Source organism: Oncorhynchus gorbuscha, unplaced genomic scaffold (assembly GCF_021184085.1).
Source record: "Oncorhynchus gorbuscha isolate QuinsamMale2020 ecotype Even-year unplaced genomic scaffold, OgorEven_v1.0 Un_scaffold_1773, whole genome shotgun sequence".
Taxonomy (NCBI): Eukaryota; Metazoa; Chordata; class Actinopteri; order Salmoniformes; family Salmonidae; genus Oncorhynchus; species Oncorhynchus gorbuscha.
In genome coordinates, this window is record NW_025746458.1 from 62,612 (window position 1) to 86,527 (window position 23,916).

The window sequence follows — 23,916 nt, forward strand, 5'->3', positions numbered from 1 at the left end:
CTCAAACCTGCTCTGCAGTGTCGGGAGCTGTGGTTGGACTGCTCCACTCCTGGAGATGAGATCCTCAAGGCCGTCCTCTGCAGCCTGTCTAGTTGGGCCTACTGATTTTCACTGCATCCAACTAACAGAATTCCATCGTATTCCAGGCCTGGCCTGACAGTGTAGTATAGACCAGTGTAGTATATGACCAGATCTTCAGGTCATTTTCTGGCAAGAACAGTCAAAAAGTGTCTTTGTTTTGAGGCCTGTCTGACTGACTGGTCCACATGTGTGTCACCACTGAGGTTAGAGTCTAGATGAAAACCAAGATCCTTAGTTGTTGTTACCCCTGGTACTTCCTGTCCTCCTAGGATTAGTGGTGCAGGTTGTTGTTACCCCTGATACTTCCTGTCCGCCTAGGATTAGTGGTGAAGGTTGTGGATGGTCTCTAAAAAAACACATCTGAATTTCCACAGACTTTTTCCCATTCAGGAGCATGTTGTTGGATGTGGCCCACTCTTCCAGCTGCTTTACCTCCAAAGCCCATGGAAATGTCCTCTTTGATGCTGGTTAATGGTACGGCTCGGAACAGCCCGACGTCGTCTGCATACCCAGTGTCCAGACTGTCACTGAAAACAACTTTTCGGGTGGACATGTGAAGGAGAAACAGATATTGTGGCACACCAGAGGTGACCAATTAACCAATTTCAGGTGACCAATTAAACACATTTCTGTGTTCATGCAAGTGACTGATTGAACAAATCCTCACTGTCAGGATATGCAATTTGGCAGTACGTCCAGACCCTTGTTTTGAGAACGAAAGATATCTCAGTTTCAAGGTCTCAGATTAGAGAGAAGAAGCCTTGTGAGCTATTAGTCTGTCACATGTTATGAACCACTATTGGTCGGTCACGTGAAGGAAGCAAACGTTAATTAATTATGAATAATTAATAAGCTAAATCATACAGATATAACTTGTCTGCAGTATATGCGAGAACTAACGGGACTGCCCCTGTACAGCTCCTGACAGTACTATGGTGCATTGAGTTGGTTGGAACCTCTCCAGCAAGCTGACAATAAAGAATGATTAATTAACTATTGACTTTGAGTGTCCTTTTGTTGAATTTCCATGACAGTCTTTTAGATGCCTTTTGGGAAACTCCAAGAGAGCTGTCATGTGCCATTTACTGAGGAGTGGCTTCTGTCTGGCCACTCTACCATACATTTTTGATTGGTGGAGTGCTGCAGAGATGGTTGTCCTTCTGGAAGTTTATCCCATCTCATCTTTCCCTTCTCCACACAGGAACTCTGGAGCTCTGTCAGAGTGACCCTCGGGTTCTTGGTCACGTCCCTGACCAAGGCACTTCTCCCCTGATTGCTCAGTTTGGCTGGCGGCCAGCTCTAGGAAGAGTCTTGGTGGTTCCAAACTTCTTCCATTTCAGAATGATGGAGGCAACTGTGTTCTTGAGGACCTTCAATGCTGTAGACATTTTTTGGCACCCTTCCCCAGATCTGTGCCTCGACACAATCCTGTCTTGGAGCTCTACGGACAACTCCTTTGGCCTCATGGCTTAGTTTTTGCTCTGACGTGCACTGTCAACTGTGGGACCTTATATGGACAGGGGTGTATCTTTCCAAATCATGTCCAATCAATTGGATTTACCACAGGTGGACTCCAATCAAGTTGTAGAAACATCTCAAGGATGATCAATGGAAACAGGATGCACCTGAGCTCAATTCTGAGTCTCACAGAAAATGGGAATACTATGGAACACAAAGGGTCTGATATTTCTGTTTTGTATTTTTTTAAATAAATAGTCTAACATTTCTAAAAACCTGTTTTTGCTTTTTTTAATGGAGTATTGTGTGTAGATTGATGAGAGGAAAACAGCTATATTATATATTTTAGAGTTGCGATCTAAGAAAATGTGGAAAAAGTCAAGGGGATCTGAATACTTTCCAAAATGGAAATATCACATTTACATAAGTATTCAGACTCTTTATTCAGTACTTTGTTGAAGCACCTGTGGTAGCAATTACAGCCTCGAGTCTTCTTGGGTATGACGCTACAAGCACACCTGTATTAGGAGAGTTTCTCCCATTCTCTGCAGATCCTCTCAAGCTCTGTCAGGTTGGAAGGGGAGTGTCTCTGCACATCTATTTTCAGGTCTTCGATCGGGTTCAAGTCCAGGCTCTGGCTGGGCCACTCAAGGAAATTCAGAGACTTGTCCCGAAGCCACTCCTGCGTTGTCTTGGCTGTGTACTTAGGGTCGTTGTCCTGTTGGAAGGTGAACGTTCACCCCCAGTCTGAGTTCCTGAGTGCTCTAGAGCAGGTTTTCATCAAGGATCTCTCTGTACTTTGCTCCGTTCATCTTTCCTCGATCCTGACTAGTCTCCCAGTGCCTGCCGTTGAAAAACACCCCCACAGCATGATGCTGCCACCACCATGCTTCACCGTAGGGATGGTGCCAGGTTTCCTTCAGATGTGACGCTTGACATTCAAGCCAAGAATCTTGAGAATCTTGTTTTTCATGGTCTGAGAGTCTGCAAACTCTGTGCGGACTGTCATGTGCCTTTTACTGAGAAGTAGCTTCCGTCTGGCCACTCTACCATACATTTCTGATTGGTGGAGTGCTGCAGAGATGGTTGTCCTTCTGGAAGGCTCTCCCATCTCCACAGAGGAACTCTGGAGCTCTGTCAGAGTGACCCTCGGGTTCTTGGTCACCTCCCTGACCAAGGCCCTTCTCCCCCGATTGTGTCACGTCTGGAGGAAATCTGGCAACATCCCTACGGTGAAGCATGGTGGTGGCAGCATCATGTTGTGGGGGTATTCTTCAGTCAAGTTTGGCTACTTCGAAGAATCTGAAATATAAAATATATTTTGTATTGTTTCACTATTATTCTACAATGTAGAAAAGAGTAAAAATAAAGGACATTTACAGTAGCTGGCTAGGCTATTCAAACTGTAACATTGACTAGCTTAACAATACATTGGATAAATGGTCCATGGAGTTACCTCTTCATACTATCAAGATAATTCTTATTGCAGCTGAGTATTTTCAGTGCACTCTAAACAATATTATTATCTAATTTCAGCATTTGGGAGCTAGACACGTCTGTTTCTCTTCATCAGACAGCAGCTTACGTTTTCACAAGAGGCTGGAGTTACATCGTAGATAAAAGTAGGCATTTATTTATTTTTAAAGCATAAAAGCATTCAGTTGAAAATAAAAGTAAATAAAAGCATTCAGTTGTACTTGAAACTTGTCTGAAAATTAAATATAAACTCTACGTTTTACTCATCTGCGTTACCCACTCCAGTCACCATATGGCGGTCTGCGACTTTAAGGCGATGCTGCTGGTGTGACGTATAATGTAGTGGACGGAACTCTTCTTTCAACAGCAGCAACAGTTAGTCAGACACCTCGGTAGCTTGTTAGACAAAATAAACTAACCAATAAAGCGTTTTAGTGTATATTAGCCAATGTGGTTTATCCCACTCCTGTCGTCTAGTTAGTTATCCGACTTCATTTCTTATTTACGTTGTTGTAGTTATTAGTCAGCTAGCGGGCTGGTTAAGTTAGCATTAGCATAGCTAACATCTCTGACCATGAGTTCACTAAGCTGCTCTCCTCCTGACAAAGAAGAGGTCTGCTGGACGAAGAAAGAGGGTCTGGTGAAAGAGGAGGAGGAAGAGGAGGCTGTTACAATACCAAAACAAGTAGAGGATGAGGCTGTTACAGTGAAGGAAGAAGAGGAAGACGCGTTCAGAGTGAAAGAGGAAGAGGATGCAGTTTTTGGAGTAAAAAAGGAGGAGGAGGAAGAAGAGGAAGAAACTGGATATCTGGGCCCGGATTCCCCAAAGCACCTTAAGGCATCTCATGATGAACTTAGCTGTAAGATGGTTTTGAGAAACCGTTCCCTGATTAACACTAGTAAGTACTGTTTTAAATACAGAGGCACAAACTCTGGAGTTGTTTAACTGGTGTTTGGTGTTAAAGTGGAAATCTATTGTGACATTTAAATTATTAATTTATAGCCATTGATTCTTGAAGAATATAACACATGCCCCATGAGCTTAGTTCAACTTTTGTACCCCATCAGAACCCCAAATAATCTTTTTTTACTCCGGTGTTTAGAAACAATGTAAATCAACACTGTATAGCCTCAACATGGTTAAAACTATAATGTTGATATCATGGATGGTCAGTCCTTGCATCCATAGGTCTATCAATGAATTTGAGAGTAGTTACATTTCTCCAGCCCCATCCATCTTATTACCAAAACAGTGGTGGAATGACAGATTTGTTATTGTTTCAACTGCAGATTGGTTGATGTGTGGCTTTTTTTAAAGGGAACCTAGTATTTAAACAGCAACAGAATGGCTGCCCAGAGACGTGGTTTGGTAAACAGCTGAGAGATGGGGGCTGGAGAAATGTAACCAATCTGAAATTCATAGAGAAAGCTATTATATCAACCGTAACCCTAAACCTAGCGACCTCGTCAAGAAGTTCAGACATCTTGGCATAACGATTTTAAGGCTTGACAGTCACTATGAATACAAGGACTGGCCATCCATAAGGTCATAATGATAGTTTTAACCAGATTTTGAGGCTATACAGTGTTTGTTTATGAACAATGGCCTTTAACAAGCTTATGTTTTGGTTTCTGATGGGGGAAATACAGTTGAATCATTTGAGGCATTTATAAGTTCTATTCTTCAAGAACCAATGGCTATTATGATGTCATAATGATATAATGTCTGACCCCATTTAGTCGACTGGTCGATTGTTGGTCGACCAATATCTTTTTGTTGAGCAGTCGCAAATATAGATATTTTTTTTTTATGGCACAGGAGACACTTGTCTGATTCGCTCCTGTCTCAGTGGACTATTCCACTTGTCTGATTCGCTCCTGTCTCCGTGGACTAATCCATTTGTCTGATTCGCTCCTGTCTCAGTGGACTATTCCACTTGTCTGATTCGCTCCTGTCTCCGTGGACTAATCCATTTGTCTGATTCGCTCCTGTCTCAGTGGACTATTCCACTTGTCTGATTCGCTCCTGTCTCCGTGGACTAATCCATTTGTCTGATTCGCTCCTGTCTCAGTGGACTAATCCATTTGTCTGATTCGCTCCTGTCTCAGTGGACTAATCCATTTGTCTGATTCACTCCTGTCTCAGTGGACTAATCCATTTGTGGAGGCTGTGGGGGTGGCACAATACAAGAAGTGGTGTGTATACTACATGTCAGGTGTAGACGACATGATTTCTGTCCCTGATTTAGCTGCGTCAGACAAGTTTTTGTGATCAGGACAAAGTCCCCATGTGGTTGGCTGCTCGGGGTGTGCGGCCGTCACCAACACTCATTTAATGCCAGCTGGTCAGAGAGACAATCATGTCTTTCGACAGTCCCAGATGTCCCAATAATTTCAAAACGTGTTTGATTTCTTTTGGCACTAATCTACAATGCTTTTGTAGTGGTGAGATGGTGAGATGTGGAACGACCAGTTTTGAAAATGGTGATCAGAAAGAGCCAATGAGAGCTTGCAAGAGAAGAAGCCATGGAGATGATAACATTGTATAGACTACTACTATTACTACTACTGATACTACTACTACTAATACTACTACTACTATTACTATTAATACTACTACTACTAATACACTACTACTACTAATACTTATACGACTAATATTACTAATACTAATACTTATACTACTAATACTACTACTAATACTTATACTACTACTACTAATACTACTACTAATACTTATACTACTACTACTAATACTACTACTCCAGTAGGAGAGATGACTACTACTAGTACTGCTAATACTACTAGTACTACTACTACTACAAGTACTACTAGTACTACTACTACTAGTAGTAGTACTCCAGCAGGAGAGATGTACCATTAATGACCATGTTATCTACAGTGTGTGTTTGTACTCCAGCAGGAGAGATGTACCATTAATGACCATGTTATCTACAGTGTGTGTTTGTACTCCAGCAGGAGAGATGTACCATTAATGACCATGTTATCTACAGTGTGTGTTTGTACTCCAGCAGGAGAGATGTACCATTAATGACCATGTTATCTACAGTGTGTGTTTGTACTCCAGCAGGAGAGATGTACCATTAATGACCATGTTATCTACAGTGTGTGTTTGTACTCCAGCAGGAGAGATGTACCATTAATGACCATGTTATCTACAGTGTGTGTTTGTACTCCAGCAGGAGAGATGTACCATTAATGACCATGTTATCTACAGTGTGTGTTTGTACTCCAGCAGGAGAGATGTACCATTAATGACCATGTTATCTACAGTGTGTGTTTGTACTCCAGCAGGAGAGATGTACCATTAATGACCATGTTATCTACAGTGTGTGTTTGTACTCCAGCAGGAGAGATGTACCATTAATGACCATGTTATCTACAGTGTGTGTTTGTACTCCAGCAGGAGAGATGTACCATTAATGACCATGTTATCTACAGTGTGTGTTTGTACTCCAGCAGGAGAGATGTACCATTAATGACCATGTTATCTACAGTGTGTGTTTGTACTCCAGCAGGAGAGATGTACCATTAATGACCATGTTATCCACAGTGTGTTTGGTGACGGTAACTTCTGTTAATGCACCCCATGTAATATTATTACAGTCTTACCATGGTCAGAGTGGACACGTTGTTTACAGAGCTCGTAACCTATGTTTACAGAGCTCGTAACCTATGTTTACAGAGCTCGTAACCTATGTTTACAGAGCTCGTAACCTATGTTTACAGAGCTCGTAACCTATGTTTACAGAGCTCGTAACCTATGATTACAGAGCTCGTAACCTATGATTACAGAGCTCGTAACCTATGTTTACAGAGCTCGTAACCTATGTTTACAGAGCTCGTAACCTATGTTTACTACTACTAGTACTATTACTACTACTGATACTACTACTACTAATACTAGAGCTTGTAACCTATGATTACAGAGCTTATAACCTATGTTTACTACTACTAGTACTATTACTACTACTGATACTACTACTACTAATACTAGAGCTTATAACCTATGATTACTACTACTAGTACTATTACTACTACTGATACTACTACTACTAATACTAGAGCTTGTAACCTATGATTACAGAGCTCGTAACCTATGTTTACTAGTACTAGTACTAGAGCTCATAACCTATGATTACAGAGCTTATAACCTATGTTTACTACTACTAGTACTATTACTACTACTGATACTACTGATACTACTACTACTAATACTAGAGCTTATAACCTATGTTTACAGAGCTCGTAACCTATGATTACAGAGCTTATAACCTATGTTTACAGAGCTTATAACCTACCTATGATTACAGAGCTTATAACCTATGATTACTACTACTAGTACTATTACTACTACTGATACTACTACTACTAATACTAGAGCTTATAACCTATGATTACAGAGCTTATAACCTATGATTACAGAGCTTATAACCTATGATTACAGAGCTTATAACCTATGATTACAGAGCTTATAACCTATGATTACAGAGCTTATAACCTATGTTTACTACTACTAATACTAGAGCTCATAACCTATGATTACAGAGCTTATAACCTATGTTTACTACTACTAATACTAGAGCTCATAACCTATGATTACAGAGCTTATAACCTATGTTTACTACTACTAGTACTATTACTACTACTGATACTACTGATACTACTACTACTAATACTAGAGCTCATAACCTATGATTACAGAGCGTATAACCTATGTTTACTACTACTAGTACTATTACTACTACTGATACTACTACTACTAATACTAGAGCTTATAACATATGATTACAGAGCTTATAACCTATGTTTACAGAGCTCGTAACCTATGATTACAGAGCTTATAACCTATGTTTACAGAGCTTATAACCTACCTATGATTACAGAGCTTATAACCTATGATTACTACTACTAGTACTATTACTACTACTGATACTACTACTACTAATACTAGAGCTTATAACCTATGATTACAGAGCTTATAACCTATGATTACAGAGCTTATAACCTATGTTTACAGAGCTCGTAACCTATGATTACAGAGCTTATAACCTGTTTACAGAGTTTATAACCTGTTTACAGAGCTTATAACCTACCTATGATTACAGAGCTTATAACCTATGATTACAGAGCTTATAACCTATGTTTACAGAGCTTATAACCTACCTATGATTACAGAGCTTATAACCTATGATTACTACTACTAGTACTATTACTACTACTGATACTACTACTACTAATACTAGAGCTTATAACCTATGTTTACAGAGCTTATAACCTATGATTACAGAGCTTATAACCTATGATTACAGATTAGATCTTATAACCTATGATTACAGAGCTTATAACCTATGATTACAGAGCTCGTAACCTATGTTTACTACTACTAGTACTATTACTACTACTGATACTACTGATACTACTACTACTACAACTAGTACTAAATCTACTACTACTAATGCACTAATACTACTACTAATACTTATACTACTACTACTACTACTAATACTTATACTACTAATACTACTAATACTACTACTCCAGTAGGAGCGTTGACTACTACTTGTACTGCTAATACTACTAGTACTACTACTACTAGTAGTAGTAGTACTCCAGCAGGAGAGATGTACCATTAATTACCATAATTTCTCATCTACAGTGTGTGTTTGGTGACGCTTTAGCAGTTACACCAGCATGCCACGTTGGTTATCCTTTGTGAAACCAAACGCTTGCCTTGACTTGGAAGAGTTCCAGTGTTGTGTTGGATAGTCATAGCCAGCTAGCTAACATAGCATCCCTCTGTTTGAGCAGGGTGTTTCAGTAGGCTAAACTAGATAGCTGCATTTGCTAGCTAAGTAAGTCAAACTAAAAAAAATGACTATTGCTTTTCCTTAATTTAAGAAATTAATTTGTTTTAAACTGTTGAACTATTGTCTATCTCACCACATGTTATACACTGCAGTGCTAGCTAGCTGTAGGTTATGTTTTCAGTACTAGATTAATTCTCTGATCCTTTGATTGCGTGGACAACATGTCAGTTCATGCTGTTAGAGCTCTGATAGGTTGGAGGACAATCTCCGGAAGTTGTCATAATTACTGTGTAAGTCTATGGAAGGGGGCGAGAACCATGAACCTACAGGTTTTGTATTGAAGCCAATGTACCCAGAGGAGGACGGAAGCTAGCAGTTCTCTGGCTACACCATGGTGCTACCCAGTGGTGTAAAGTATTTAAGTAAAAATACTTTAAAGTATCTGTACTTTACTATTTATATATTTTAACTACTTTTACTTCACTACATTCCCCTCAGAAAATGTTGTGCTTTTTAATCCAAACATTTTCCTTGACACCCAAAAGTACTCGTTACATTTTGAATTCTTAGCAGGACAGGAAAATAGTCAAATTCACGCACTTAACAACCGAACATCTCTACTGCCTCTGATCTGGCGGACTCACTAAACACTCATGCTTTGTTTGTAAATTAGGTTGGAGTGTGCCCCTGGCTTTCCATAAATACATTTAAAAAACAAGAAAATGTTGCCATCTGGTTTGCTTAATATAATTTTTTTTAAATATTTATATTCTTACTTTTGATACTTAAGTAAATGTTAAACCAAATACTTTTGGACTCTTTGTACAAAAACTCAAAAAATTATTGCTGCTAGTTTTTGAAGAAACAAGCCTGAAACAATGAACAAAGACCGTTGACACCTAGTGGAAGCCATAGGAATTGCAATCTGGGAGCTGGAATTACATAGGACCCATACCTTTCTATTATAAGAGCCTGGGACCTCACAATTACATAGGACCCATACCTTTCTATTATAAGAGCCTGGGACCTCACAATTACATAGGACCCACACCTTTCTATTATAAGAGCCTGGGACCTCACAATTACATAGGACCCACACCTTTCTATTATAAGAGCCTGGGACCTCACAATTACATAGGACCCATACCTTTCTATTATAAGAGCCTGGGACCTCACAATTACATAGGACCCATACCTTTCTATTATAAGAGCCTTTCTTTGGATTTTCGCCTGCCATATCAATTGTGTTATAGTCTCAGACATCAGACAAATGGCAAAGTGTTTTCTATTCAATGCTACCAATTATATGCAAACCCTGGCTTCTGGGCCAATTGTAATCTACTACCTTTAGTACTTGATGTTAGTCTCAGACATCAGACAAACAGAGAATCCATTTATGCAATTTGGTGAAAGTATTCCTTTTCTAAATAATGTGTTTCCCACGGATTAATGTTTTGTGAACAAAGAGCAGCACTGTAGCTGTACAACAACAGAAAAAAAGATATCTGACACACTGCTTCGGGTTTCAGCAACTGTAATAATGTATTTATAGTCTAGAATCGTCCACTATACTACTGTGGAAACAATAATACAAAACATGTATGTTGTTGCTCACTTGACTGTCTTTTTAAGATAATTGTCAAATAAGTTTCTAAAAGCATTTAAACATTCATTAAGGATGTAAATTGTTGTACGACATCATGGGGATCACCTTTTAGCTAAAATAAACAGTGGATTTCTGCTGTTGTGGGCCTTTAAACCATCTGTCTGACTTGTTCACACAGGAGAAGGATGTGACTATTGTGGATCCTCTGGGGAGCCTCAACAACATCATGAAGCTGACGAGGCAGAGAAAAAATCACAATTACACCAGAGAATACACACAGGAGAGAAATCTTTTAGCTGTGATGAATGTGGGAAGAGTTTTACTAAGCCAAGCAACCTGATATCACACCAGAGAACACACACAGGAGAGAAGCCTTACCACTGCTCTGACTGTGGAAAGAGGTTCTCAAGAGCAGAGAACCTAAAAGTACACCAGAGAAGCCATACAGGAGAGAAACCTTATAGCTGCTCTGACTGTGGGAGGAGATTTCTTTTGTCAGCCCATTTAAAAGCGCACCAGAGAATACATACAGGAGAGAAACCTTATAGCTGTGATCAATGTGGGAAGAGTTTTACTCAGTCGTGCAACCTGATATCACACCAGAGAATACACACTGGAGAGAAATATCACCGCTGCTCTGACTGTGGGAAGAGATGCACCACTTTTTCAGACCTCAAAATACATCAGAGAATCCACACAGGAGAGAAACCTTATAGCTGTGATCAATGTGGGAAGAGGTTTACTCAGTCAAAGAACCTGATATCACACCAGAGAACGCATACAGGAGAGAAGCCTTACCATTGCTCTGACTGCGGGAAGTGTTTCCACAGATCAGATTCACTAAGAAGACACCAGCGAACACACACATGTGAGAACTCTCTTAGCAAGACATTTCATAGCTGCGAACAATGTGACAAGAGATACTCTGATAAAAGATCTCTGGTTAAACATCAGAAAATACATGAAGGACTTGTTCCATGATATCAATGAAATGATGTTACAATGTAGATTGTTTTAACATTGTAGTAGGAGTATTTTAATGATGTCACAATATAGAATGTTTTAACATTGTAGTAGGAGTATTTTAATGATGTCACAATATAGAATGTTTTAACATTGTAGTAGGAGTATTTTAATGATGTCACAATATAGAATGTTTTAACATTGTAGTAGGAGTATTTTAATGATGTCACAATGTAGAATGTTTTAACATTGTAGTAGGAGTATTTTAATGATGTCACAATGTAGAATGTTTTAACATTGTAGTAGGAGTATTTTAATGATGTCACAATATAGAATATTTTAACATTGTAGTAGGAGTATTTTAATGATGTCACAATATAGAATATTTTAACATTGTAGTAGGAGTATTTTAATGATGTCACAATGTAGAATGTTTTAACATTGTAGTAGGAGTATTTTAATGATGTCACAATGTAGAATGTTTTAACATTGTAGTAGGAGTATCTTAATGATGTCATAATGTAGAACCCTAAACGTTTGTCCCTTGTTCTATTGATTTCAGCATGATATGAATATTAGCCTCATCAGGGGGAAAATCCAGGCTCTGAAATGAAAGAGTACTATTTATTTGATTAACAAAAAAGAAAGTTGTGTTGCACTATTTTAGTTTTTTTAATCGTCTTATGTTTTGCTGTGTAGTAAATATTTCAGTTTTTATTTTCATTGTTTTTATTCGTCCATGTCTGAAATGTGCTATAAAAAAATAAAGCTTGATTTGATTAAAACAAAATAAAAACAAATTAACCCAATGACCGACCTTAACGAATCCAGTGCATGTTGAAAAAATGAAAACAAACAAATGGATCAAACAGATCAATTCCACTTTTCCAGCCTGCTTGAAGGCCTGGTGGAGTGGTAAACACCACCCCCGGCTCTACCACGGCTCTACCACGACTCCATTTAGTTGCGTCCAGCCTGTAGACAGAAACTAAAACGGGAAGCTACCGCGCTCGCAGGGTCTACAGTCAATCACGGATTACAAAAAGAAAACCAGCCCCGTCGCGGACCAGAATGTCTTGCTCCCAGACAGACTAAACAACTTCTTTGCTCGCTTTGAGGACAATACAGTGCCACTGACACGGCCCGCTACCAAAACCTGCTGACTCTCCTTCACTGCAGCCGACGTGAGTAAAACATTTAAACGTGTTCTGACGGTCTGTTCTGACGGTCTGTTCTGACGGTCTGTTCTGACGGTCTGTTCTGACGGTATGTTCTGACGGTCTGTTCTGACGGTCTGTTCTGACGGTCTGTTCTGACGGTGTGTTCTGACGGTCTTGACACATTCCTGAACAAAAAAGCAACGCCCGAGGAATGACATCTAAAACAATGGCAACATGTTTCGGTGTTACAGGGACCTTGTGACGTGATCAGAATTCCTTATAACGAAGTAAAAGACCCTCTGCATTTACCAGTTGTCTCACCAATAGTATATTAATTAGGAAACAATATTCTAAAAACAAAGAAGTATTTTTATACCATATGTGCCGATTATTTTATATATAATATATGTGTGGAGTAAAATGATGCTTAAGAAAAGCTGTCGATGAAAAGCAGAGTTTCACTGGAACTTTCTCAATATTATAACTGCGAACCAACATGACCAAACCTACTCCGTAGTACAGAGTAGATCAATATAGCGTTACAAAAATATTGCATTGTGGGTCATTTAGAAGATAGCCGGAAATAGGTTAATAAATATGTAATAACGCAAAAACATTTAGTACTTTTGTACATATAGGTAACCATATCGTGACTGAAACTACTTTACTAAGTCTTTACCACACTGTTGTTACATTGGTGGGTAAAATTTCATGCTTCCCTAACGACAACTTGTCTGATAATTAAAATATACATTTTACTCATCTGCGTTACCCACTCCAGTCAGCAGATGGCGGTCTGCGACTTTAAGCCGATGCTGCTGGTGTGACGTATAATGTAGTGGACGGAACTCTTCTTTCATCAGCAGCAACAGTTCGTCAGACACCTCGGTAGCTTGATAGACAAAATAGACGAACCAATAAAGCTCTTTAGACGCTTTAGTGTATATTAGCCACTGTGTTTTAAACACAACACACTTCTGTCGTCTAGTTAGTTATCAGATTTAATTTAATATTTGCGGTGTTGTTGTTATTAGTCAGCTAGTTGACTGGTTTAGTTCACTAGCCTAGATAGCTAACTGTTAGATAACATCTCTAACCATGAGTTCACTGAGCTGCTCTCCTCCTGATGAAGAAGAGGAGGTCTGCTGGACGGAGAAAGAGGGTCTGTGGCTGAATGTTGTCGTAAAAGAGGAGAAGGAAGAGGACCATGTCACTATACAAAAACAAGTAGATGCGGAGGCCACGGGTATGATAAAACATTGTTTTACTGCTCTAACTACGTTGGAGATCAATTTATAAAAGCAATAAGGCACCTCGAGGGTTTGTAGTAAATGGCCAATATACCACGTCTAAGGGCTGTGTCCGGGGTGCGTCGTGCTTAAGAACAGCCCTTAGCCGTGGTATATTGGCCATATACCACATCCCTCGTGCCTTATTGCTTAAATATAACACGTGCCTATAACATTAGCTTAGTTAAACTGTCAGAATCCAAAATAAGCTTTTTTTTACTCCAATGTTTAGAAACAATGTAAACCAACACTGTATAGCCTCAACATGGTTAAAACTATAATGTTGATATCATGGATGGTCAGTCCTTGCATCCATAGGTCTGTCTATGAATTTGAGAGTAGTTACATTTCTCCAGCCCCATCCAACATCTTATTACCTAAACAGTGGTGGAATTACAGCTTTGTTATTGGTTGAACTGCAGATTGATTGATGTTGATTGATTGATTTTTTATTTTTTTTACTTCTACAGGATCTCTAAATCTGGACAGTTGCTGCTCTGATGGTAAATACTGTACTTACATTCAGTAATCTTGCTCTGATTTGTCATCCCGAGGGTCCCAGTAGTTTTGTTTGATAAAATCCATGTTTATATCCCAATCCATGTTGTATACAGTGTTTTGCATGAATTCCGACTCTTTCAACTTTGCAACAAAACAATTTATGAAATCTAAATCGGCAAAACGTTGTTTAACCCCGGTCAAGTTTGGTTCCTGTGCAAATCCCCCAGACGCTCTAGAAGACAACCAAACATGTTTCATCATTCTACATTACATATTGGCTACGCAACATGTCAATTATACCACGAAGATCAACCACCATTACTCACCAATGAGACGAGCGGTGTTCACTTGATTGACAGTGTCTTGGTCCAATGACCACCTATCATTTTGAAACATAGCTAGCTAGATAGCCAATGAGCTGGGCTTTCCAGCAGTATGTGAACGGAAACAGGACTCACCAATGAGAAGAGCTGTGTTCACTTGATTGACAGTGTCTTGGTCCAATGACCACCTATCGTTTTGAAACATAGCTAGCTAGATAGCCAATGAGCTGGGCTTTCCCAGCAGTATGTGAACGGAAACAGGACTCACCAATGAGAAGAGCTGTGTTCACTTGATTGACAGTGTCTTGGTCCAATGACCACCTATCGTTTTGAAACATAGCTAGCTAGATAGCCAATGAGCTGGGCTTTCCCAGCAGTATGTGAACGGAAACAGGACTCACCAATGAGAAGAGCTGTGTTCACTTGATTGACAGTGTCTTGGTCCAATGACCACCTATCGTTTTGAAACATAGCTAGCTAGATAGCCAATGAGCTGGGCTTTCCCAGCAGTATGTGAACGGAAACAGGACACACGGTAGTTTACATTGGTTCGTTCTCTTCTACAAACTGAAAAAGTTCAACATGGACTACTAAGAGTGGAAAAGCTAAATCAAAGGTCCAAGTATAAACATGTTGATGATATTATTGCAGAAATTGAGAGTGACACAGAAGGAATGGATGAGGACTCTGTGAGTGACCACAGTTATGATTCCAGCGCGGAAGCGATGTTTTTGGAAGGAAAAGATCCACTTTTAGATCAGTAAGTAAAATAGGTGCTTATGCAGTTGTTTAAATGGTTGCTTATTCATGAGACATTTATATATATATATATATATATATATGTGTGTGTGTGTGTGTGTGTGTGTGTGTGTGTGTGTGTGTGTGTGTGTGTGTGTATACACACACATACACTGTAACGGTTTTCTAGGTGTGGTGAAGGAGATTCGGACCAAACTGCAGCGTGTCGATTGCGATCCATATTTATTAAACAAACGTAAACACGAACACTACAAAACAAATCAACGAAAACAGCCTATACTTGTGTCAACTAACAGTCAAACAAGGACATCAAGACACTCAGGACAATCACCCACGACAAACTCAAAGAATATGGCTGCCTAAATATGGTTCCCAATCAGAGACGACGATAAACACCTGACTCCTGATTGAGAACCACTCCAGACAGCCATAGACTTTGCTAGATAACCCCACTAGCTACAATCCCAATACATACACACCAAAACCCCAAGACAAAACACACCACAATACAAAAACTCCATGCCACACCCTGGCCTGACCCACTCATTCCAGGGTTTTTCTTTATTTTTACTATTTTCTACATTGTAGAATAATAGTGAAGACATCAACGCTATGAAATAACACATATGGAATCATGTAGTAACCAAAACAAGTGTTAAACCAATCAGAATATATTTTATATTTGAGATTCTTCAAAGGAGCCACCCTTTGCCCTAGATGAGAGCTTTGCACACTCTTGGCATTCTCTCAACCAGCTTCACGAGGTAGTCACCTGGAATGCATTTCAATTAACATTTACATTACATTTACATTTAAGTCATTTAGCAGACGCTCTTATCCAGAGCGACTTACAAATTGGTGCATTCACCTTATGACATCCAGTGGAACAGTCACTTTACAATAGTGCATCTAAATCTTAAGGGGGGGGGGGGGGGGTGAGAGGGATTACTTATCCTATCCTAGGTATTCCTTAAAGAGGTGGGGTTTCAGGTGTCTCCGGAAGGTGGTGATTGACTCCGCTGTCCTAACAGGTGTACCTTGTTCAACCTCGTTGAGGTATAAACATACAATGTATTAGACATTTACATTTACATTTAAGTCATTTAGCAGACGCTCTTATCCAGAGCGACTTACAAATTGGTGCATTCACCTTATGACATCCAGTGGGACAGTCACTTAACAATAGTGCATCTAAAACTTAGGGGGGGTGGGGTGAGAGGGATTACTTAACCTATCCTAGGTATTCCTTAAAGAGGTGGGGTTTCAGGTGTCTCCGGAAGGTGGTGATTGACTCCGCTGTCCTGGCGTCGTGAGGGAGTTTGTTCCACCATTGGGGGCCAGGGCAGCGAACAGTTTTGACTGGGCTGAGCGGGAGCTGTACTTCCTCAGTGGTAGGGAGGCGAGCAGGCCAGAGGTGGATGAACGCAGTGCCCTTGTTTGGGTGTAGGGCCTGATCAGAGCCTGGAGGTACTGAGGTGCCGTTCCCCTCACAGCTCCGTAGGCAAGCACCATGGTCTTGTAGCGGATGCGAGCTTCAACTGGAAGCCAGTGGAGAGAACGGAGGAGCGGGGTGACGTGAGAGAACTTGGGAAGGTTGAACACCAGACGGGCTGCGGCGTTCTGGATGAGTTGAAGGGGTTTAATGGCACAGGCAGGGAGCCCAGCCAACAGCGAGTTGCAGTAATCCAGACGGGAGATGACAAGTGCCTGGATTAGGACCTGCGCCGCTTCCTGTGTGAGGCAGGGTCGTACTCTGCGGATGTTGTAGAGCATGAACCTACAGGAACGGGCCACCGCCTTGATGTTAGTTGAGAACGACAGGGTGTTGTCCAGGATCACGCCAAGGTTCTTGGCGCTCTGGGAGGAGGACACAATGGAGTTGTCGACCGTGATGGCGAGATCATGGAACGGGCAGTCCTTCCCCGGGAGGAAGAGCAGCTCCGTCTTGCCGAGGTTCAGCTTGAGATGGTGATCCGTCATCCACACTGATATGTCTGCCAGACATGCAGAGATGCGATTCGCCACCTGGTCATCAGAAGGGGGAAAGGAGAAGATTAATTGTGTGTCGTCTGCATAGCAATGATAAGAGAGACCATGTGAGGTTATGACAGAGCCAAGTGACTTGGTGTATAGCGAGAATAGGAGAGGGCCAAGAACAGAGCCCTGGGGGACACCAGTGGTGAGAGCGCGTGGTGAGGAGACAGATTCTCGCCACGCCACCTGGTAGGAGCGACCTGTCAGGTAGGACGCAATCCAAGCGTGGGCCGCGCCGGAGATGCCCAACTCGGAGAGGGTGGAGAGGAGGATCTGATGGTTCACAGTATCGAAGGCAGCCGATAGATCTAGAAGGATGAGAGCAGAGGGAGAGAGAGTTAGCTTTAGCAGTGCGGAGCGCCTCCGTGATACAGAGGAGAGCAGTCTCAGTTGAATGACTAGTCTTGAAACCTGACTGATTTGGATCAAGAAGGTCATTCAGAGAGAGATAGCGGGAGAGCTGGCCAAGGACGGCACGTTCAAGAGTTTTGGAGAGAAAAGAAAGAAGGGATACTGGTCTGTAATTGTTGACATCGGAGGGATCGAGTGTAGGTTTTTTCAGAAGGGGTGCAACTCTCGCTCTCTTGAAGACGGAAGGGACGTAGCCAACGGTCAGGGATGAGTTGATGAGCGAGGTGAGGTAAGGGAGAAGGTCTCCGGAAATGGTCTGGAGAAGAGAGGAGGGGATAGGGTCAAGCGGGCAGGTTGTTGGGCGGCCGGCCGTCACAAGACGCGAGATTTCATCTGGAGAGAGAGGGGAGAAAGAGGTCAGAGCACAGGGTAGGGCAGTGTGAGCAGAACCAGCGGTGTCGTTTGACTTAGCAAACGAGGATCGGATGTCGTCGACCTTCTTTTCAAAATGGTTGACGAAGTCATCTGCGGAGAGGGAGGAGGGGGGGGGAGGGGCGGAGGATTCAGGAGGGAGGAGAAGGTGGCAAAGAGCTTCCTAGGGTTAGAGGCAGATGCTTGGAATTTAGCGTGGTAGAAAGTGGCTTTAGCAGCAGAGACAGAGGAGGAAAATGTAGAGAGGAGGGAGTGAAAGGATGCCAGGTCCGCAGGGAGGCGAGTTTTCCTCCATTTCCGCTCGGCTGCCCGGAGCCCTGTTCTGTGAGCTCGCAATGAGTCATCGAGCCACGGAGCGGGAGGGGAGGACCGAGCCGGCCTGGAGGATAGGGGACATAGAGAGTCAAGGGATGCAGAGAGGGAGGAGAGGAGGGTTGAGGAGGCAGAATCAGGAGATAGGTGGGAGAAGGTTTGAGCGGAGGGAAGAGATGATAGGATGGAAGAGGAGAGAGTAGCGGGGGAGAGAGAGCGAAGGTTGGGACGGCGCGATACCATCCGAGTAGGGGCAGTGTGGGAGGTGTTGGATGAGAGCGAGAGGGAAAAGGATACAAGGCAGTGGTCGGAGACTTGGAGGGAGTTGCAGTGAGGTTAGTGGAAGAACAGCATCTAGTAAAGATGAGGTCGAGCGTATTGCCTGCCTTGTGAGTAGGGGGAAGGTGAGAGGGTGAGGTCAAAAGAGGAGAGGAGTGGAAAGAAGGAGGCAGAGAGGAAAGAGTCAAAGGTAGACGTGGGGAGGTTAAAGTCGCCCAGAACTGTGAGAGGTGAGCCGTCCTCAGGAAAGGAGCTTATCAAGGCATCAAGCTCATTGATGAACTCTCCGAGGGAACCTGGAGGGCGATAAATGATAAGGATGTTAAGCTTGAAAGGGCTAGTAACTGTGACAGCATGGAATTCAAAGGAGGCGATAGACAGATGGGTAAGGGGAGAAAGAGAGAATGACCACTTGGGAGAGATGAGGATCCCGGTGCCACCACCCCGCTGACCAGACGCTCTCGGGGTGTGCGAGAACACGTGGGCGGACGAAGAGAGAGCAGTAGGAGTAGCAGTGTTGTCTGTGGTGATCCATGTTTCCGTCAGTGCCAAGAAGTCGAGGACTGGAGGGAGGCATAGGCTGAGATGAACTCTGCCTTGTTGACCGCAGATTGGCAGTTCCAGAGGCTACCGGAGACCTGGAACTCCACCTGGGTCGTGCGCGCTGGGACCACCAGAGTAGGGTGGCCGCGGCCACGCGGTGTGGAGCGTTTGTATGGTCTGTGCAGAGAGGAGAGAACAGGGATAAACAGACACATAGTTGACAGGCTACAGAAGAGGCTACGCTAATGCAAAGGAGATTGGAATGACAAGTGGACTACACGTCTCGAATGTTCAGAAAGTTAAGCTACGTAGCAAGAATCTTATTGACTAAAATGATTAAAATGATACAGTACTGCTGAAGTAGGCCAGCTGGCAGTGGCTGCGTTGTTGACACTACACTAATCAAGTCGTTCCGTTGAGTGTAATAGTTTCTGCAGTGTTGCTATTCGGGGGCTAGCAGGCTAGCTAGCAGTGTTGTTTACGTTACGTTGCGTTAAAAGAACGACAATAGATGGCTAGCGAACCTAGAAAATCGCTCTAGACTACACAATTATCTTTGATACAAAGACGGCTATGTAGCTAGCTAAGTAGCTAGCTACGATCAAACAAATCAAACCGTTGTACTGTAATGAAATGAAGTGGAAATGTGATACAACCTGTGAATGCGACCGGGTAGTTGAGTTCTATACAGAAGACGTTGGCTAGCGTTGGCTAGCTGTTGGCTAGCTAGCAGAGTCACCTACGTTAAGGACGACAAATAGCTGGCTAGCTAACCTCGGTAAATTAAGATAATCACTCTAAGACTACACACTCTAAACCTAAACAACACAATTATCTTGGATACGATGATACGATGAAACGAAGACAGCAAAGACAGCTATGTAGGTAGCTAACACTAAACTAATCAAGTCGTTCGCATAGCCTATGTTATGTTGGCTGTGACGTGCTGTGTCTTATTGATCCACATATTTCATTATAGTGATTGTGTTCCTTGTACTCTATATAATATATATGTTTATTTGATGTATTGATGCAGGGTTCATCTGTAATGTATTGATGCAGGGCTCATCTGTAATGTATTGATGCAGGGCTCATCTGTAATGTATTGATGCAGGGCTCATCTGTAATGTATTGATGCAGGGCTCATCTGTAATGTATTGATGCAGGGTTCATCTGTAATGTATTGATGCAGGGCTCATCTGTAATGTATTGATGCAGGGTTCATCTGTAATGTATTGATGCAGGGTTCTCATCTGTAATGTATTGATGCAGGGTTCTCATCTGTAATGTATTGATGCCATCTGTAATGTATTGATGCAGGGTTCTCATCTGTAATGTATTGATGCCATCTGTAATGTATTGATGCAGGGTTCTCATCTGTAATGTATTGATGCAGGGTTCTCATCTGTAATGTATTGATGCCATCTGTAATGTATTGATGCAGGGTTCTCATCTGTAATGTATTGATGCAGGGTTCATCTGTAATGTATTGATGCAGAGCTCATCTGTAATGTATTGATGCAGGGTTCTCATCTGTAATGTATTGATGCAGGGCTCATCTGTAATGTATTGATGCAGAGCTCATCTGTAATGTATTGATGCAGGGTTCTCACCTGTAATGTATTGATGCAGGGCTCAGGGCTCATCTGTAATGTATTGATGCAGGGTTCTCATCTGTAATGTATTGATGCAGGGCTCAGGGCTCATCTGTAATGTATTGATGCAGGGTTCTCATCTGTAATGTATTGATGCAGGGCTCACCAGTAATGTATTGATGCAGGGCTCATCTGTAATGTATTGATGCAGGGCTCATCTGTAATGTATTGATGCAGGGTTCTCATCTGTAATGTATTGATGCAGGGCTCATCTGTAATGTATTGATGCAGGGCTCACCAGTAATGTATTGATGCAGGGCTCATCTGTAATGTATTGATGCAGGGTTCTCATCTGTAATGTATTGATGCCATCTGTAATGTATTGATGCAGGGTTCTCATCTGTAATGTATTGATGCAGGGTTCATCTGTAATGTATTGATGCAGGGCTCATCTGTAATGTATTGATGCAGGGCTCATCTGTAATGTATTGATGCAGAGCTCATCTGTAATGTATTGATGCAGGGCTCATCTGTAATGTATTGATGCAGGGCTCATCTGTAATGTATTGATGCAGGGCTCACCTGTAATGTATTGATGCAGGGCTCACCTGTAATGTATTGATGCAGGGCTCACCTGTAATGTATTGATGCAGAGCTCATCTGTAATGTATTGATGCAGAGCTCATCTGTAATGTATTGATGCAGGGCTCATCTGTAATGTATTGATGCAGGGTTCTCATCTGTAATGTATTGATGCAGAGCTCATCTGTAATGTATTGATGCAGGGTTCTCACCTGTAATGTATTGATGCAGGGCTCAGGGCTCATCTGTAATGTATTGATGCAGGGTTCTCGTCTGTAATGTATTGATGCAGGGCTCAGGGCTCATCTGTAATGTATTGATGCAGGGCTCACCTGTAATGTATTGATGCAGGGCTCACCTGTAATGTATTGATGCAGGGCTCACCTGTAATGTATTGATGCAGAGCTCATCTGTAATGTATTGATGCAGGGCTCATCTGTAATGTATTGATGCAGGGTTCTCATCTGTAATGTATTGATGCAGAGCTCATCTGTAATGTATTGATGCAGGGTTCATCTGTAATGTATTGATGCAGGGTTCATCTGTAATGTATTGATGCAGGGTTCTCACCTGTAATGTATTGATGCAGGGTTCTCATCTGTAATGTATTGATGCAGGGTTCTCATCTGTAATGTATTGATGCAGGGTTCTCATCTGTAATGTATTGATGCAGGGCTCATCTGTAATGTATTGATGCAGGGCTCATCTGTAATGTATTGATGCAGGGTTCTCACCTGTAATGTATTGATGCAGGGCTCAGGGCTCATCTGTAATGTATTGATGCAGGGTTCTCATCTGTAATGTATTGATGCAGGGCTCAGGGCTCATCTGTAATGTATTGATGCAGGGTTCTCATCTGTAATGTATTGATGCAGGGTTCTCATCTGTAATGTATTGATGCAGGGTTCTCATCTGTAATGTATTGATGCAGGGTTCTCATCTGTAATGTATTGATGCAGGGTTCTCACCTGTAATGTATTGATGCAGGGTTCATCTGTAATGTATTGATGCAGGGTTCTCATCTGTAATGTATTGATGCAGGGTTCTCACCTGTAATGTATTGCATGCAGCGGCTCAGGGCTCATCTGTAATGTATTGATTGATGCAGGGTTCTCATCTGTAATGTATTGATGCAGGGCTCATCTGTAATGTATTGATGCAGGGTTCTCATCTGTAATGTATTGATGCAGGGCTCATCTGTAATGTATTGATGCAGAGCTCACCTGTAATGTATTGATGCAGGGCTCTCACCTGTAATGTATTGATGCAGGGCTCATCTGTAATGTATTGATGCCGGGCTCATCTGTAATGTGTGGTCCTTCTGTAGCTCAGTTGGTAGAGCATGGCGCTTGTAATGCCAGGGTAGTGGGTTCGATCCCCGGGACCACCCATACGTGGAATGTATGCACACATGACTGTAAGTCGCTTTGGATAAAAGCGTCTGCTAAATGGCATATATTATTATTATTATTAATGTATTGATGCAGGGTTCATCTGTAATGTATTGATGCAGGGTTCATCTGTAATGTATTGATGCCGGGCTCATCTGTAATGTATTGATGCAGGGCTCATCTGTAATGTATTGATGCAGGGTTCTCATCTGTAATGTATTGATGCAGGGCTCTCATCTGTAATGTATTGATGCAGGGCTCTCATCTGTAATGTATTGATGCAGGGCTCATCTGTAATGTATTGATGCAGGGCTCATCTGTAATGTATTGATGCAGGGTTCTCGTCTGTAATGTATTGATGCAGGGTTCTCACCTGTAATGTATTGATGCAGGGTTCTCACCTGTAATGTATTGATGCAGGGTTCTCACCTGTAATGTATTGATGCAGGGTTCTCACCTGTAATGTATTGATGCAGGGTTCATCTGTAATGTATTGATGCCGGGCTCACCTGTAATGTATTGATGCAGGGCTCATCTGTAATGTATTGATGCAGGGCTCACCTGTAATGTATTGATGCCGGGCTCACCTGTAATGTATTGATGCAGGGTTCTCATCTGTAATGTATTGATGCAGGGTTCTCATCTGTAATGTATTGATGCCGGGCTCATCTGTAATGTATTGATGCAGGGCTCATCTGTAATGTATTGATGCAGGGCTCACCTGTAATGTATTGATGCCGGGCTCACCTCTACTAAACTAAAGGTTAAATAAAATAACAGTAAACTTGAGATCTAACTGAATGTTTTTTTTTAAATCCTCAATAGTGGTAGAGACTCTGACTCGGATGACCTCTGGGTGCCACTCCAAAGAGACCACAGACCTCCATCCCCTACTCGTTCAAACGTAGGAACTGGTTCCTCCAGTATGACCCCTGCTGTCTCTGGCTCCA

At 41.9% G+C, this 23,916-nt stretch overlaps 1 protein-coding gene across 1 annotated transcript; it reads left to right on the forward strand.

Moving 5' to 3' along the window:
- Nucleotides 1-3,388: 3,388 nt before the first annotated feature.
- On the forward strand, nt 3,389-11,578 carry LOC124024190 (zinc finger protein 239-like). Its single transcript, XM_046338189.1, has 2 exons — nt 3,389-3,914; nt 10,631-11,578. The coding sequence occupies exons 1-2, from the start codon at nt 3,590-3,592 to the stop codon at nt 11,431-11,433; spliced, it is 1,128 nt and encodes a 375-aa protein (XP_046194145.1). The 5' UTR covers nt 3,389-3,589; the 3' UTR covers nt 11,434-11,578.
- The last annotated feature ends 12,338 nt before the right edge of the window (nt 11,579-23,916 follow it).